The 18,530-nt window shown below is 42.4% G+C and overlaps 1 protein-coding gene across 1 annotated transcript; it reads left to right on the forward strand.

The window, feature by feature from the left end:
* Window positions 1-556: 556 nt before the first annotated feature.
* Window positions 557-17,100, forward strand: CEP104 (centrosomal protein 104). The gene is made up of 21 exons (XM_026051122.1): window positions 557-691; window positions 1,120-1,293; window positions 1,875-2,013; window positions 2,496-2,561; window positions 2,951-3,027; window positions 3,197-3,365; window positions 3,597-3,755; window positions 4,403-4,642; window positions 5,511-5,714; window positions 5,908-6,075; window positions 7,139-7,312; window positions 8,476-8,652; window positions 8,996-9,202; window positions 9,456-9,572; window positions 10,160-10,196; window positions 10,674-10,755; window positions 11,332-11,440; window positions 11,698-11,836; window positions 12,317-12,384; window positions 13,285-13,375; window positions 14,667-17,100. The coding sequence occupies exons 1-21, from the start codon at window positions 579-581 to the stop codon at window positions 14,801-14,803; spliced, it is 2,847 nt and encodes a 948-aa protein (XP_025906907.1). The 5' UTR covers window positions 557-578; the 3' UTR covers window positions 14,804-17,100.
* The last annotated feature ends 1,430 nt before the right edge of the window (window positions 17,101-18,530 follow it).

An 18,530-nucleotide genomic window follows, 5' to 3' on the forward strand; every position in this document is an offset into this window, starting at 1 on the left:
CCCGGCTGCCGGCCCTGCGGGGCCTCCTCGGCGCGGCCTGCGCCGCGCGGGCGCCCTTGAAGCACCGCTGCGGCCTGCGTGGCGCCGGCCCTGCCGCTGCTCCTGCTCCGCTCTTGCCGCGCCGTGGCACCGGTGAGAGCGGCCGGGTTTCTTAAAAAGAGCTTTTTGGTTGTTTTTCCTCCTCACGCTCTACYCTCCATCCCTCCTAACTCTCCCTCTGCTCCCCAGGGTCGGGTAGRGGAGGTGCCGAGCAGCCAGCCTTGTGTTGGCCAAAGCAAAAGGCTGCAGGTTTCCGCCCAGCTTCGCAGCTTTCCTTGGCTCCGTGGACATCGGTGCACAAGCTGAGCAAGCCCCCAGCTCGCTAAGTCTTGGTGGATGCCCTGAGTAAGAGCACAGTAAGAGCCTGACACTGCTATTAGTTCCATTAGAGGAAACCCAAGTTGGAAGCTGGTGGCTCCTGGGTGTGCCCAGAGGGCCCGTGGGGCTCGGCGTGGTGGTGGAGTTTCAGCGCTCCTTCCTTGCGCCGGCAGGGCCCAGGCCGGCTCCGAGGGCGGCCCTGSCGAGGTGCCCTCCGCAGGATGCCGCACAAGATCGGCTTTGTGGTCGTGAGCTCCTCGGGACACGAGGACGGCTTCAGCGCGAGGGAGCTGATGGTCCAYGCGCCCACCGTGAACGGCTGGCGATCGCCCAGGTACTGCCGGGGCGAGCACGGGGCCTTCTTGTGAAGTACCTAGAGTAGCACGGAGCAGGAGGAGTRACGTGTGCTTCTGTGTATAGTTCACAGCCTGCCATGTGAAATCGGTTGTGAAAACAAAGATCTGAGTTACTTCAATCCTGTAATCTCACTATCGTGAAATAGGTCTTGGCTACCCCCTGAAGACGTAACATAACTTTAAAAGAAACGAAGGAAGGAATGATTTTTGCTTTTGCAGTTTTCCTGGGCTTTGAAACTGCTTTGGTCTAGTATTAAAAAAATCTAATCCTGTTGGCACTTTCYGTTGATGCATATGGTGCGCTTTTGCTCTGTTGTTTGTTGTGGAAGACTTTATGATTAAGTGTTGATGTGGTTGGAAGAAAAGTTGTCTGTAAAGATAACTCAGGAGCTGTGTATGTTTTCAGACTCTGTCAGTATCCACAGGAGATAGTTCTGCAGTTGGTGGAAAGATGTCGAATACGGAAGCTACAGTTGCTTGCTCACCAATACATGATTTCAAGCAAAATTGAGTTCTACATYAGTGAAAACTTGCCTGAATACTTCTCTCCTTATCAGTCAGAGAGGTTTCACAGACTAGGGTAAGTCACAAGACTCTAAATGGTTGTATTACTTTCATCAGAAAGGCCTAGGAGTCTGTAGTATTATTCATCCTGCTTTGGAGGCAGTACTGATGATAYACTGTCCTGCAAACAGTCCAGAGCTGTTTCATACTTGGGTAGAACTGAAACAAAGCCCAAGACACAGGTGCTGTTGGGGGTAGAGTTGTGTTCAAGGTGTTAGGATCACAGAAGGCAGCCTTCGAGAGGGCTCTTTGTGAAACACCTCAGTAAGCTCTGCAGTTATCTCTGACGTGCTGAATGCATTTTCATCTTGGTGCTTACCCGAGGGTGTAGTGCATCCACTGAAAAGAGAACACACGTGTTGATTATTATGTATCTTATCTGTGTTGTGCTGCACTGGATCCGCTCTGGATCCCTCCTTTGCTGTAAAGCAAGTCTATAAATYGGTGCTTAGATGATTTTGTTGCTGTTGTTTTTTAAGGGCATGTTGCACATTATGAACGTTTTTGTCAAATGACAACATACTTTGCTTAAATCATTAGCAAATTCTAAAAGTTTTCTAAAAGTTAAATTCTAAAAGAAAGTCTTTTCTTTTTCAGTTATGTCCCTCTCTCAGATAATGAAAAAACTGGATTTAAAGCACGAGAGTTAAAATCTGTATACATGGATGCAGTTGGCCAGTACCTAAAGCTGATTTTCCATAAGAATTATGTCAATAAATACAACCTATACAGTCAGGTAACTTAAATTTGAGTGCTTACTTGATCAGCTAGATGAAATCAATTTCAGTAGTATAGGACAGCCATAGAAATCTGCTCTTTTGATTTGTTAGGAACTAAAAATGCTAGTTGAAAGCTCTTAGGTTTAATTATGGTCTTCTCTAAAATAAAAGCAAATTTAAAACTCCCAGCAGTTAAGTGGGTGAATAATAATGTTTCTATCCCAAGCAATTTTACCAAAATATTTTTTCAGATTAATTTTATTATCACTATTAAGAATTATGTTTTCTCATATTTAAGTAATACTAAGAAAAAGGTAGGTGAGTTATATGAATCACCGACTGATGATTTTCAGTAGATTAGGCTTTTGAAGGAATATCAGCCCAAACTGTCTGGTGACTAGTTGTACAAGTATATTTAAGCACGCTGTTTGAATTTTCATAGAGCAGGAAGAAAAGGCAATGACCTTGTGCATTTACAGCTTCTTTAAATCTATCCTAGGTTGCCCTAGTAGCCATAAATATCATTGGAGAACCTGCCGACTACAGTAATGACAGCAGTAACAATGTAAGTATGTAATAGAAAGCATGCCTGTCTTTTTATTATTGCTACATGTGTGTTCAGGTGCAGTGTTTCTGAAATAATGGATGGCAGCATCTTCCAATAGTTCAGTGCTTTGAAGAGTTGCCATATATCCATTTGTATTTAATTTTGAAGCAAGAAAGCTCTGATAAAATTTACACCCCTTTGTTGAAGAAAAAAAAAAAACCCAAAGCATTGAAACATCTACGTTTTCAGCCTGTCAAAACTGATCTATTTCCATGTGTCCAGACAGAAGTGTGCTAAGGCTCCTAGCTCATATATATTGTTTGTTATGTCGTAGTTCCTGATGTGAACRTGTACATGATGTTGCTGAACTGCATTAAGATTTTTTGTTTGTTTCTTTGCCCACAAAGACTTCAAGAGAGAAGCTGATAGACCACTACTTAGGAAGTAAATCAGATGATCCAGCCTTGGATGGAACGTACTTTGGGTAAGGGTACTGTTTTGTGCATGCCCTAGCAAAATGTTTACTCAGTCTCAATTAGTTCCCAATCTCTGTATTTTCTTAGTTCCCAAGTAGCAGGGGAAAAAAAAATYGTATGTTCCACCTGATGTTCTGAACTAGCTGAAATTTAATTTTATTAAATTGATTTCTTCAGGAAGCCTGACTCCATTTCACCTCTGGATGATTTGGCTTTTGACATGTACCAGGACCCAGAAGTTGCCCAGATAATACGCAGGCTGGATGAGAAGAAGCGCGAAGCTGTCCGTCAGGAGCACTACGACTATGCCAAGAAACTCAAACAAGCAATCGCAGACTTGCAGAAGGTATTGCTGAGCTGGCCTTGATCTCTTAAATGCAACGGCTTTTGCTGGTTCGCTAAGCAGGCACTCTTTAACCTTAGTATTAAAGCAGAATTGTAGTGATTTCCTGTATGTTTTAAAAATAGCAATGCTAAAATCAGATAACTTGATTTTAAAACCTGACTGGAAGTACTGGAATGCAGGCATATATACAATAACGTGACTCCAAGATAACCTGTTTAAACATTTTTCCAGGTAGGGGAACGCCTTGGACGCTATGAGGTAGAGAAACGCTATGCTGTGGAGAAGGAGGATTATGATCTTGCTAAAAAGAAGAAACAGCAAATGGAAGAGTATCGCCTGAAAGTGTACCAGCAACTGGAGCTGCATAACCTTCTGGATCCAGAGCTGATGGTGGCTATTGTTATTCAGAATTCTGAATGCTTGATCAGGTTGCTATTGTGAATGGAGATGGCAGAACGGCCCAAATAACGGCTCTGCACAAATATTATTTGACAATATGTAAAGATTTTCTTTCTACTTAGACTGAATTTTCCCAACAAAAGACTTGCACATGGTATTTTATGAACATGCTTAGTTCTCCATAAATTACAATGTTAATGCTTAGACCTGATAGCATCAGACTTCCAAATTCTTTGCATTATTTCAAGGCTRGGCAGTCTCCATTCATAAGTTAGTTTTTCATATTTTAAAGTATTTCTCATTGTGGATTTAAGAGGCTTATGCTAGTCTACTGCTAAGCATGCATAATTAGAATGACCTATGAAGAAGCATAATAAGGTACATTTTATACTGTTCTCAGTATGGGACTGTTTGCGGTCTCACACTCCCTGTCCATCTGTTTCTCACATGCACCAAGTAACTTGTTTTACAATTGTCTCATAAAGCTGCATCCAGTGCAGTAATGGTACTTCTATAAATGAGGTCTAGTATCCATTTGAAAGCAACAAAAATTTTGGTGACTGTCGAAGTTGTAGCTATAATAACTTTAATTTTAAGTTTAAACCACGTTAGTTTACAAAACGCCCTTGCTTTCTCAGATTCAAAGACCACCCGAGTTGCCTTTGGAGCCCGTGATTTGTGCTGGTAGTTCTCGGCACACAAAAGCCGTAAATTCACCTCCTCRTGAGAAAGTGGAGCTGCAAGAAGGCGAGTCGCAGAAAGCAGAGCCTTTGCTGGGAGAGAAGGCGGTGAAGCACGCTTCTCCGGAGCCCATTGCTCCCCACCAATCTCTTCCTCCTGTGGCTCATCCCTCAGGGGAAGAGTTTCCTAAAGATAATGTGAGTAATGTACTTTTGTCTCTGCAGAAATTTAGCACAGCAATTGATGTTGCAACCAGCCTTCCAAAATGGCCTGGTCTTTTGTGGTTATTCTCGTGTCCTGTGTCTGAAACTGGCCCTGCTGCTAAGCAGTGCCCAGCTGATAACTGCTCTTAGCCTTTCTATTCCGTGGACCACTTTGGAAGGTGCTACAAATGCTCTTTGAGACTGAGGTAAATAAGAATATCCCTGATTTACAAATAGATGAATGGAATGAAATAGGCACTAAATGATAAATCAGAGGCCACACAGACAGTTTAYTGAGGAAACAGGTAGCAGGTTTTTGTCTGCTTCCTTAATGGCTTAATAAATCTTATTCTTAGAGATGATACTGTGTGTATCTGCAGAAGCAGGCTAGAAGGGGATTTTAAGGAAAGTAGCAGAATGTGTGTCCTCTCTAAAGAGAGGAAGAAAGTCACAGTGTCTACTAGTTACATTGGCCTTCATTGTTCCTGCTACATCCTGCATTGACTACAGTAGTAGTAATGTGCTTTCTTAGCAGCATGCTGGCATAAAATATTTTATCAAGTAAAGCTTTGTCTTGCTGAGGGTTTCCTCTGCAAGTATTTCATTTCCACAGAGGGCATTTTGTATATGTTTAACAGTATCCTGGGGATGTGACTGTTGCATTCGCAAGCGCTCATTCCACCTCTTCGTGGTGTTATTGTGGGAACTTCTGGTGCACTTAATCTGGACTTAATTGTCAAGCAGTACTGCTTTAAAGGGGGGCAGGGGTGGAAATCAATTGAATTGAGGTGAATCCAATTAGCTGCAACAGCTTTGCGTCAAAGGTTGCTATTCCAGAAATGACTTAATCTTCTCTATTCAGGTTGAGTTTTTACCTTACGATGAAAGACCTCTTCCAGCTATCCGTAAGCAACCTGAGGAAGGAATTGCATCCCTGGAGCCAGAGACAACTGAAGAGGGTGTCAGTGACAGTCCAAGAAGCGGCATTACTGGGGAGCCAGAACCATTAACAGAGAGGGCACTGAGGGAGGCCAGCCCTGCCATTGAAGTTTTTGGAGAAGTCTTGGTAAAGAACAGCAAGATAAACATATGGATTACTGTAATCTCTCTTGGCAAGCACCCTGTGATTCTGTGACCTACTGATAGGGCATTTGAATACTTCATTTTGTATATTCTTGTAAGACTGTTTCTGTATATAAATATTGCACAGAAGAAAAGCAACATTAGCCGTTTGAAAGGTGATCATGCTCTGTGTTCAGGTTTCAGGAGCATATTCCAAGACGTGGTCCTATCGAGAAGATGCATTACTTGCTGTGTATAAGAAGCTGATAGAAGTGTCAGTGAGCACTCCAAAGGACGATTTAAAGAACATGCTGAGGGCTGCCATTTTCCTTGTAAGGAGAGCCATAAAAGACATTGTATCTTCAGTAAGTAGTGATACATTTGGTAAAAAAAGCTCCCTAGCCTGCAGTTTGTGCAAAATCTTGCATCTGTTCTGTCCCAGGGAAATTGGCAGGGCCCCACTCAGCGTAGGATCACATTTACTTGGCAGTAAAACAAGTTTTAGTGGAGACAAGAATTATAAATACAAAAAAAAAAAAAAAAGTGTCCTATGCTATAAACTGCTTTGTTGCTTAAAATTACCGGTATAAGGAAAGAAAAACGTGGGTTCATATTGTTTTTACACTTACAATTTGGAATGTGCACACATAGAGGAGAGAAACTAGATATTCCAGTATTTTTAAATTGTGATTGGTGCAGACTGATTTCTGTAAACTTCAGCTCATCAAAAAATGGCAGAACCAAATTTAGAAGTGCTATTTAGAACTGCTATTATAGCAGTTGAGTGGCCAAATATCTTTAAATTGCCAGTTTAAATCATAAAATGTTCTAGTGAACATCAAACAACTAAAATTGTGTAACTGTAATTAAAAGGTGTCTAATGATTGAAACAACTTGTGAAACTTTACTGAATGAAGGACCGAATGAAAAAAGGAAATTTGGAATATCAGCCTTTAGATAGAGTGAATTCTGGCTCCTATCAGCATGGAAAATAAAGTCTTGGGCTGGGTGATGGAGTCAGAGAAACAACTGCTCTTGCAGCAAATATGTCCTGTGGTTGAGGGKTTTTTTTTCCCAACAATTGAAATAGAGCCATAGAGCAGACAGAGTGAGACAACTTGGTCTCCAGTTTAGGAGATTAAATTTAACCTAAGGAAARCCTAGCCTTCAACTAAGTCTTAAATAAGAGGGAGGGGGCGGGGGGAAAGTTGTTCATTATAAAATAAATCTTGAAGTTTTTCACTTAGTCACTAAGCACATCTTTTTTCTGGAAAAGAGATATCTGAAGTAGCCTTTKTTAATAATGGTATCTTATTTCTAGATTCCTGCTGTTGTATAGAATTACAGAAAATATTTTGCAATACTGACGGAAAACTGGGGTCTTCATGGCATTTTTGTTCAGTTCACCTTCTTTTCCTTTTAATTCAGGTTTTTCAAGCTTCCCTAAAACTTCTGAAAATGATCATTACGCAATATATACCGAAGCATAAATTAGGAAAACTAGAAACTTCTCATTGTGTAGAAAAAACACTTCCAAGTTTGCTTTCCAGAACAGGAGACTCTTCAGCCCGTCTTCGTCTTGTGGCTTCTAACTTTATCCAGGTGGGAGTTTTTCTTCGAATTCCATTTTCATCAAATTACATTTTGATTGCATTAGCATGAAGAATGTCACAGAGGTTGTACTTGAGTAACCTCTAATCAGACTTGACTTCGGCTCTAGAGCTTGCTGCTGTGAAGGATTATGCCTCGTGTGCAAAGCAAAGGGGTAGAACCAACTTAATTTCTTGGCAGTAGCTTTGCCAGCAGGGTACTTTCACCTTTAGTGCAGAGAGATTGTGAGAAAATAGCTGATATCTTCTATTCTGCTGCTGCAGATGCAAGAATGGTATTGCTAATTAGTTCTTATTAGTTGTAAGTGATCTACGGAGAAGAAAGCAAGCAGTCCCTACATAATCCTCAGTTTTCTATGCTACAGAAACTATAACTGTGTTATAGTTTGGTTCCATTTTTGACAGGGCTRGGCTTCGCCTGCAAAGAAGGAAAATACGTTTACTCTAGATCAATGCTAATAGAAGAGACACTGCCCTAATGAGCAGTTCTCTGGGGAAGATGCCAAATGGAAATAATTATGACCACGACTGACCAAGCAGCCCTGGGACAATTGAGTCCCTCAGCAAGGGAGAGGAACTGCAGGACACTGTTGTCTCCTTGAGTGTGTGTCAGCTGACAGGATCCAGAGGAGGGCTGCTGCGGGCTATTAGTCATTCTGCTGCCAGCAAAGAGACAAACAGTGCATTTTGAATAATAACAGAAGTTAGCCTTGGAGGTTTTCCAAAATAGAATGCGAAATTACTCAATGGCATCTGTCTTCCGCACTGCCGAGATCAATCTTGATGCATTGTCAACATTTGGCATCCTTTGAGATGCTTCTTATTTCCTCCTTGGATAGTTCAGTGTAAGATGGATCGCTTTGAATTTTCTCACAGCACAGTTCCACACCTYTTGCTCTTCTCCCCATATCTAATATTTTAACTGTTTTTCAGTGGTTTACTCTTTGATGCCAAAAGCAAGACCAAACATCTACATCATCTTCCATTGGAAGCTGGTGCAAATGACTTTTAATTCCTAAAGAAACAGTTACTTAGGGAGGTTTGCGTCATTTTACTTAACAAGTTAAAGTAATCTTGAATTCTTCTGCTTTACAAAGGCAGTTCATACTCCATATTTAGTATTCTTCCATCCCAACTGGCTCTCTGTGTTTATAGGAAATGGCACTGTGTAACGAAGTTAAACCTCTTCAGATCGTTCCAGTTCATTTGGTTCAGCCACTTAAGCCGACGTCCCCAACACATCTGGCAATGAGTCAGGTGGAGTTAGTGGAGCAACTTTTGAAAGAAATGGGAACTGAAAACTCTGGGTTTACCATTGACAACATCATGAAGGTAGTAGTCCAAGTTTACAGTATTTTAAGTTTTTTTCTGTTGTTGTTGGATTAGTTGGTTTGTCTGTCTGTTTTGAAGCAGTCAGTAAATTACGAAGAGAGAGAACTAATGAGCCTCTTGAAGGTGATGCCATGCAGTGGTATGAGGAAGCAAGATGCCAACAGAGGATAAAGAATCAGCTGATCAAAATATGTTTGGAAAAAAAAAAGCTCAGCATAAAGACTTCTCCCACTGCAGTGGCATAATTGTCATAGGCTAAAGAGCAAAGTCGTCTTAACAGATGAGGGGAATGTGAGAAAAACATATTTGTTTGTTTTCTTTCTTTTTTTCTCTCCCTTTTCAGTTTGCAACASGTGCTTTGGAACACAGAGTGTGTGAAGTGCGTGATACAGCGTTGCGGATTATCTTTGATATGTACAGGAAGCACAAGGCTGCCATACTGGAGTATCTTCCTCCAGATGATGTAAACACTCGCAAGACTGTTCTCTATAAAACACTTTTTGATGGATTTAGTAAAATAGATGGGAAACTTACTGAAGCTGAAATTAGGGTATGTAATGTAAGACTATAAATCATGTGTAGCTACTTTAAATGTGGTATTCAGCTAAGCAATGTGGTGTTTTCATAGCTCTGTAAGATAGCGAATGACACATATGGCAGAAATCTTAATGTGTATTGCTGTAATAGTCTAAAAACAAAATCACTGATCACTTGTTCTATGCTGCTATTTTATGTTTTGCAATCTCCTCTATATGACTGTGGTTCAAAAGCTATTGTAATTGAAGGAATGTTTCTGGACACAGGCACAGAAAAAGGCAGCCACAGAAGAAGCAGAGAAACAGAAGTTGGATGAAATTAAAGTTCTGCAAGGGCAGCTGGCAGCTCTAAAGGAGATACAGGCAGAAGTTCAAGCTGGAAAGGTTAGGGCTGTTTGTTTGTTTGTTTTTTGGCCTCTTTCTGCTTTGTTTCCCCTCGGATATCCCAGGTTGAGATGATCTGTGATGAGATGACACTAGAGAGGTCTCCATGACATACACTAGAGAAACAATTGTCTTCCTTAGCAAACAGCTTCTAAATCTGGCAGCTTGTTTTTCCTAAAGTAGGATCAAGATTGGTTTCTCTTATAGCAGCTCTGTCCATGTTACGGCAACTGTGCGAGCGCTTCTAGAAGTGTGATTGTGCCAGCTAGAGAATAGGAATGGTACCGAGCACCTTCAGAGCCTCCCGGAGCTTGCAGCACTGCTCCTCCGTTAAGTCTCACACCTGAACCTTAGAAAGATAATAGCTGCTTCACAGGCACGTGGTGGGACCCTTTGTGGCAAACACTTGCTGCCCTTATAGCTGAAAGATGTGCTGTAGGACCAGAGGCACAAACAGTGTGAAGCATTGGTTCCACTCCTAAATCCCTAAATCCAGAGAGAATTTGGGATGTAATCTGTTCTCTTCATCCCTGGAAAGCATTGCAGTCTTTAAGGAAAGTACTGACTTAAATTTCTCTGTTCCATAGGAAAAAGAATCTGATTTTCAGAAGTCAAAGAATCAAGGTAAGTAACTTGAAATTCCTCTCTATTCCTTATTATTATTAGAGGTCATTCTTGAGGCACGATAGGTGCTTAATGGATTGTTAAATCATCAGAGTCAAATGCCTCAGTACTTTGAATTGGCTGAAGCTCTGCCTGTCCTAGAGAACTATTAAGTTTACTAAAAAAGCAATAACATTACCATCAGTTAACTGCTTAACATCTACAAATGAAAGTGACTTGGCTTCAAACCATTTTTGATTTCTCTCCAACTTAAAGTAAATCATTTACTACATTTTCAAAATAACCATGAAAYTCTTATATGTGATCCCCAAAGCTGCAGTTTTCCAGCTGCCTGTAGGTACGGTGTCCTTTAGTGTTTGTCTTCCAACATGGGAACTTCTATTAGGTCTGCTGCTGTTAAGATATGGAGAAGCAGTGGTTCTCTGCATGCACAAGAATTAATTAAAATGTGATTTTTTTTTCCTCTCCTTTTTACAGACTCTCGGGTAAATGAAGGGCCACAGCATGCAGCAGCTGACATTGCAGATGATCATCCCTCTGTTTCAAATTATTTAGATAAGTAAGTTAGTCGAACACTTTCTGACCACTGAACAGGGTAACTTACAAGCTAAGAGCCAAAATAACTTTTCTTTGCTAGATGCAGGGTAATACCTTGAGCATTTAAGTAATGACARTTTTTCTTCTAACCAATTTGGAAATACCACCAAGCAATCCTAGATGTTACGCTGCTTGGACAGTGTAACCCCGAGCTTGCTTTCTGAACAGTTGCCTATAAATTACTACAAAATAATGGTCTGCTGACGATGTGAAATAAGGCAAAGTCCTGCTGGAACTCTCAAGTGTGTTATAGAATTGGGGCACAGAGAAAGCACTTAAAGCTTCTGAGGTCGTGAAAACCATTTAAGTCAGCTGTTCTCAATGCTTTTTTTGAAGCAACAAATGCTTTTAAGCTGTACTTAACATGAATTATACAGCAGTATCTCTTTATACCCCACACTAATGTCTGTAATATATAGGGGAAAATTWACTGTACCAGAATGTTAGCTGCTCTTCAGAATAGAAGAAATGGGGCTCCCCCATATCAATGTATAGCGTTCTRATGTTTGCTGATTTGTTTGTTTTTTGTTATTCCTAGCTTATGCATTTTTTGTGGTGAAAGGGATGAATCCTTCACAGAGGAAGGGTTGGATCTTCATTACTGGAAGCATTGTCCTATGTTAACCAGATGTGAGCACTGCAAACAGGTCAGGCATAAGCTTTTTATAGCTGATAAAGTCGTTGCATGTCGGTACTCAGGATTCAGGGTGCTAGGAGGTATTTAACAGCATCATGGTTGAATTTGCAATGCAGTTGYGTAATCTTGGATGGTGCTTTTAGAAAAGAACAGCCCTATGAACTAGATTAAAAACTAGATTCATGTCACGTACCTGGTCTTTTGAACACCCTCCTTATTTCTTTGGCCCGGTGCTCATCTTTCTGTGAACCTCTCGCTGTGTTGCAGGTGGTTGAAATAGCAAGCCTGACAGAGCACTTGCTGATCGAGTGTGATAAAAAGGACAACTTTGGGAAATGTCAACGCTGTAGTGAGGCCCTTCCGAAAGATGAGTTACCCAAACATATTAAGAGCAAGACTTGCAATTGTGAGTAATTAAATAGAAAAGTTGTAGCTCAAAAGTGAGGTTGGCTAGATTTTCAAGTACTGCATGTTTTTGGCAAGTCAGTCYACTTCTGTTTAGGTGTTGCACTGCGGATTTAGGATTCTAACTGCACCTTCAGGAGCCGAACATGTTGAGTGTAAAACAGCTGTGTTTGAAGTASCTGGAGCACTGGCACTGCCATGAATGCCCATGGGGAGGGAGAGCAGGTGGGAAGAGTGGAAAGCCACCACCCCAGCTGCACGCAGGGCAAACCCCAGGCATTCCTGTGTGCTAACAGCTCTCTTCCTTTTCATTTTCTTTCTGCGTAGATGATTGAACACAGGGCATCTTTGAGAGCAATTAATGATAATAGTATTTGAGCTGATTTAGTCATAATCGTGTTCTTTGTTATGCAAGTCCTCCTCTGTATTTGAAAATTAGCCAGTCTTTGCCATTCTCATGTTATTTTTTTAATCTCTTCAGCTGCCAAACCAGAACAAGTGGCAAACCATTGCCCGCTGTGTCATGACAACTTTTCCCCAGGAGARGAGGTAGGATTGCCTTCTAGACTGATCTTACTCTTATGTCACTGGGGTTGAGTTAGCATCCTCTTGTATCCTTAATGCTGGATAATGCATGAAGATTTAAGAAACTGCCTGGGTTGTTACTAGGGTCTCTAATGGCTATTCCATGCCCTGGGCACGTACCTGAATCTGGGCCTTCAACCCTCCCAGGTGTGTATGGGAACCAGAGCRCTATAGACTGCCCCATGCACTGGTTCTGTATGGATGTCAAAGGGTGATGTATAGTACGTGCCATTTTCTTCCCTGGAATGTCATGTTGCCACCGAGTAACACTTCTYGAAAAGGTTCTTTCAGAATTTGTTTGGCATTCCCAAGAGAGAGAGGCTCAGAAAATAAATCTAAAGATACTGTTACCAACTTTGAAACATTTAAAAGAAATATGTGAGGCTTGGACTTGGGGGATTTTGTTGTTGTTGTTGTTCTGAGTTCTTCCAGTAAGTAAGAAGAGGCATAACATAGTCTCTAATTCTCTAATTTTTAGAGAGATTCTGATATTTTCTGGTAATAGCAGCTTGCACTCTTTTGGAGCACTGAATGCTTTAACTATTACCATACTCTTGCAGCTATGTCCAYGCTTTTTCAATATAAAATAAATGTCGACAAAAGGGTTTTCTACTTGCTTTGAATTCAGTCAAGGAAGGTAAGTAAGGAAGTGAAAAACAGAACAAGATCCCCACATAGAACATCTGTGCCACATAAATGCTCATATTTCTGTAAGAAAGCAAGCTAAAAAACTCTTGCACAAAGTAAATATTAACTTTTATTTTTGCAACATTTAAAAGCATTTGTGTGTGTACATTGTACCTAGATAAAAGATGTTTAAAATTGCTGTGTTTGTAACTTATCTGCTTTTTTAATTGACTATAGGCCTGGAAGTCTCACTTAATGGGGAAGGATGGTTGTAGAATGAATCTGCGGAGGTTACCTATAATAAATAAATATTTTCCAGCACAGTCAGGTAAGATGTTTATGCAATGATTATGCTTTTCAGCTTGTTGTAGTTCTTTAGGCAGTTTGCTTTCAAGAATAAAATAAACTGGCCTTTAATTCCTTATTCAACATGCTTTTTGCCTTTGTGTGGCCTAACTGGTATTTCTTATGCTGGTATATACTTAGGAACAAGTTCTCCTCACTGTTAAATCATTCAAAAGTGACAATTTCAAAGGGAGGGCATTACTTTAATCCAGTAGAGTATTGGCCTGTTTGTGCATTTTGTGAGCTCAGTCTTGCTGTGCAGTGGCGTGGTCTGCAAGCGTTTCCTTGCTGCCGTTGCTCTTAGCCCCCGTCCCTGSGAAGAGCATGAGCAAAAGGCTCCACTATGAGACTGAACAGTTYAGCCTCATGGAAGGCTCCTGAACGTGCACCAGGGAACTGAAAACCTCACTGGGGGCTACTGTCCAACCAGGGTGCGCAAATCTAATCCTGACTGCGAGGTGAACGGGGTAGTTTGTGCTGCACAGGGTTTTGCTTTTCAGCTTGGAACCAGGAGCTAGGCAGGTTTTTGATTRTGTAGCAGCTTTTCCAACAAAGAGATGCATCAGTGCTGATGTCATGGGGTTTTTTGTTGTTCTTTTTTGGTTATGCATCTTTGTGAAGCATGTGCAAATCCTAGGCATCAAATTAAAAGAAATGAACTAYTTCCACTGCTTGCAGTGCCAAAGTTGCTTTGGCCAGTTACCTCCAAAGCCTTTCTTCCTTCGGGCTTTCTTCTTGGTTCTTTGATCTGCTGCATGTTCAGGTGTTGTTGGTTTCTTCTTTTCTCTCTCTGAGCTCTGTTTTTCTCCTCTGCATTTCACAGCTACTGCAAAKTCCTGGAAAGGAGCGTTTGACCATCTCCTTCAACTGCCAAAAATACACCATTTCCAATCTTCTAAGCTCAGCCCAGCATTACATCTGTCCGTTGGTGTGCTTGCCATTACTTGTTATTAAGAAAGCTAATTATTAGTGTGTTGCTGCTTAGAAATTGGAAATGTGATCAGAAATAGCTTAAATCTCGTTTGATAGAGCTGACGCTCCAGGGCAATTTCCTGGAGATGGGAACTGTGACCGTGCACTCGTACAACTCCTGGTGTGAGATGCTCCTTGCTGTACTCARAGGTTGGGGATTCTTGAGCTAGGGACGTGCCAACTTGGGGTTCCTAGGAGTATTCCTTCAGACAAAACATACCGTGACAATCAAAACRGTAAACAAAATTCAAGCTGCGGACCGGGTGTACCTGGAAATAATAATCTCTCTGTTCTCTTCGCAGGCAAAACAAGTGGCCTGTATTTAATGAAAACGGGTCCTTCAGGAGCAAAAGCTCGATCCCCTTCTGTAGGAAGCAAGATCCCAACCCCAAGACTGGGCCCGAGTAAAAGCACTAGCAAAACGTACTCAAAGCGATGACGTGCYGAGTGTTTCCCTTTGTCTCACTAGCTGCTGTGCGCTTGTTAGCAGCAGTCTGGGAAGCGCGCGCGGCCGAGGCCAGCTGCCCTGGGCGCGCGCCGCGAGCGGCAGAACCGCCACGTGCCAGCACACACCTCGCCTGGCACCCACGCAGCCCRGCTTTAGTTACCGTCTCCCAGTGCATATAAAGCTAACAAGAGCAGAATCTGCACTTGCTGCACCATTATTTTTGGCGCAAAGATGAAAAACGTTAGTTCTTTGGAACTAAATCTCACGTTTGCAAGTATACATGCTGAAAGTCTGGGGAAATAATGCCCGTATTACCTGACTTCATCATTTGATCACCTCAATGTAATAACCAAAATACGTTGCTAACAGTTTTTTGCCAGAATCAACTTTATAGCACTTTGCAAACAGTAGTGTCGCTTTGTGTGTTTGTTTTAGCATCAAGTAGAAGKGGTAGAGGTTGTGAGGCCAAATGAATGTACTGGTCGACTTGTGAGATAGCTCCTCCAYGTGTGTTTCGGCATTGTATCACTATATCACTTATATTTACAGAGAATTCCTTGCATCGGGCTTCAGAAAACACCATCGAAAATACAACGTTACAYGGTGGACCAAATGGGCTTGTTACAGTGGCAGGGCTTCCTTTGATGTCATGTTGGTGTTGGCATCTCAGCAATACTGTAACTTACCTGCTCTGATGGGCTGTTAGAATAAGATGAAATGAAAAATACACCTTTACCAGCTAAAAGACTCCTTCATAAGCGCAGTGAGTAACCCCTACGTGATCTCTGCTGTGGGGGCTGTGCAACAGTAGAATAGTTAAAGCTTCTTGAAAGTGGGATAAATTATGCAAGTTAAATTATGCAAGATCTTGGCCATCCAAATCTAATGTCCCCAGCATAATTAAATAGAAGAACATCCCTATCTCTGTATTCACAAGTATTCACAGATCTCTGTGAATACAGATGTTTGTTTATCTCAAAGTTGTGGGCGTAAATTATGCTTTCAATTAAAGTCCCCCTTAAAATAAAAATACCAAGTGATATGAAATGTGTATCTCAATTGATCTAAAAGACCCTTTAATCATGTGTAGATAAACTCTTGAACCAACAAATGGGTAAAGCAACAGTTCTGTAAAATGAAATATTTCGACATYAGTTTGCTTAGAAAGTAATAGTAGTAATACTACTACTACTACTACTAATTGTTACCGTGTACCATTGTAATGTAGTTGAGAAGAGTTGCAGGGTTGTGTGTTTTCTTTTTTGTTGTTGTTGTTTTTTTGTTTGTTTTGTTTTCTCCCTACTCCTCCAAGTGCTATAGCATTAATCTGGGTTTGATTCGTGCCAAGAACTGAGGAGATTTTTTTCCTTGTCTAGTTCTCAATTTAGAATAAGTGAGTGGAAGAATCATGCCATTCCGTGGGAAATAGTTTAGTCATTGTGCCAGGAGCTGCTAGGTTTGATGGTCGGTAAGATGCTAGGGTGTTTGCAATAGCCTCCTTTGGCTTTCATGGCTTTGTCACCTCAAACTGTTYGCAGCCGAAGGAGGCAAAGCGGCGGCCACTGCACAAGCTTCGCAGTCCCTTCCTTCGTGCTGTGCTCCGAGCCGCCCTCCGTCCCTGGGAGCGGRTCCTCCCCTGGGATCCGGAGCGCGACACAGGCACCTGCTAGCGCCCAAGGGGAGGGCTCGGAGCAGGGCAGCTTACACGGCGCTGGGCCGCGCCGAAGACGAGCTCCAAACGACAGAGCTAAAAGGCCGCTSTGTGGAGCCATGTGGGTGGCATTTGTGTGACCACCTCAAACCCTTTTCCTCGCTGCTTCTCCTGCTGTGCGTGAAGTGCCTTTTTCAGCCCACGTGATGAGAGGATTGAGCTAAACTGCAAGAGCCCCCYTTGGTTACCTAAGAAGAGTAGGTACCTATGGAGTTGCCCCAAAATTGTAAGTGTGCTTTAATGTCTCACACCATTAATTTTGAAATGCTCTTCCGAAAGAAAACCCCTTAAGAAGTAAATAAAATCCGAGTAGAGTCTCGGAAAGCTGGAATTAGTGCATGAAAACCTCTTTACTCTAGGGTACTTCTGAGCCTATTTCTGCATCCAGCCCAGGCTTTCTGTAGTCAGCCCTGGACTGGTGTACGCACCCATAGACCCCAGCACGTGAGCGCTGTAGCAGCTTAAAGAGAACAAAGTGCTCAGGTACAACGTACGAAGCCTTATCTATAAAGCAACAAACCTAAACTTTCTACTTGGGAAGTGCASGCGGTTTCTGTCTGGGATGGGATGACCTGCTCCAGCTGTACACGGATATGCCAAGCCTGGTGATGGGAGCAGGTTGGGGACTGGATTTCTGCTACCACAGAGTGGAAATGCAGCAATGTCTTGTATGGGCAGCACTGATTTTATATTGACTAGGTTTTAGAGCTTGCTTGCAGTCTTATGCACAGGCTTATACATTTTACAGATAATTCAGAGTACTGGCATTTTAAAAATCTTTTATATAATTATTTCTTTAATTCTCCTTGTATAACTATATAATATTATATATATATTTATATATGTATGTTACCACCTGCTGACACAGGTTTGCATTTTAGGACCTGATTCCTTATGTAAGCAAAATAACCATTGATTTTGCTCAGAGATAAATACATGCAGTGGAGTTCAGGCTTGTGGGCAGTTGTCCAGAGCGTGTTGTCCTTTGGGAAGTGGRACGGGGAGATTTTGTGTGTATAAACTGAGTGAAAAACCTCCATAGTGCAAAGCCCCTTGTATATTTTCTGGGTTGGCCAATACTGCACGTGCAGTGGATGGGCGAGTAAGGCTCTCCATGGCTCTTGAAGCAAGGCTTTTAAACATGCTCTGTTGCAGTAGGTGGGGGCTAGCTTTTAAATTATGATTTAAAAATGTAAGATGTGATAAAATAAACCTTGTTAATTTTGAATTAGTCATATTTCTGAGTGTTAATGGATCTGAAACAGAAACGTTGTATGAGGCAATGTTTTAGAGACCTCTCGTTTCTCTTTATTTGCTTATTTTCTGCCTTCAGCCCCTGCTAAAGAACTAAATGCCCCGTGTGTGAAGTGAAGTGAATGTTCCATTTCTTTTTCCCCTTCTCTTCACRTCAAGCATAGCTTTAAGCAACTTTTTAAAGAAAGCGCTGGCTACGTAGTTTAGAAGATGTGCCCTTGGGCMGGTATCTGTGCCAGCAAGTAGGTTAAGGTGGGGTTTTTTAAGCAGTGGTGCCGTTCCTGTAATCGTGGAAGGAGGGTGGAAGTGGCCGGCTGCCTTTCCCTTCACAAACACCCTGTGCAGCCCGCTGAGGCRCTGCAACTATGAGGGCAAAGCACAGCTGCATCCCTGTGCCACGGACGCCAGGGGAAAGAGGCCGGGGGGGTTAAAACGGGTTAAAAACGGGTTAAAAACATGTTAARAATGGGTCTGTGGTGTGGCAAGGCTCTGCGCAGGGTCGGGCCGGAAGTCACGTGTGAGCCGAGGGTGGCCCCGGCAGGGGGCGCTCCCGCCCCGGCGGGCCCGCTCTATGGTGGCGGCGCTGTAGGCTCCGGGCACCCCAACTCTATGGTGTCAGCGGGCCCCACCCGCCCCGGCGGCTCGCGCTCTATGGTGGCGGCGCTCTAACTGCAGACCCGCCAACTCTATGGTGGTAGCGCGCCGCCCCCGGCCCGGCGGCGCCGCTCCATGGTGGCGGGGCCCGGCGGCGCC

This window comes from Nothoprocta perdicaria, unplaced genomic scaffold, assembly GCF_003342845.1.
Source record: "Nothoprocta perdicaria isolate Ctin4 unplaced genomic scaffold, notPer1 scaffold_72, whole genome shotgun sequence".
In the NCBI taxonomy this organism is placed as follows: Eukaryota; Metazoa; Chordata; class Aves; order Tinamiformes; family Tinamidae; genus Nothoprocta; species Nothoprocta perdicaria.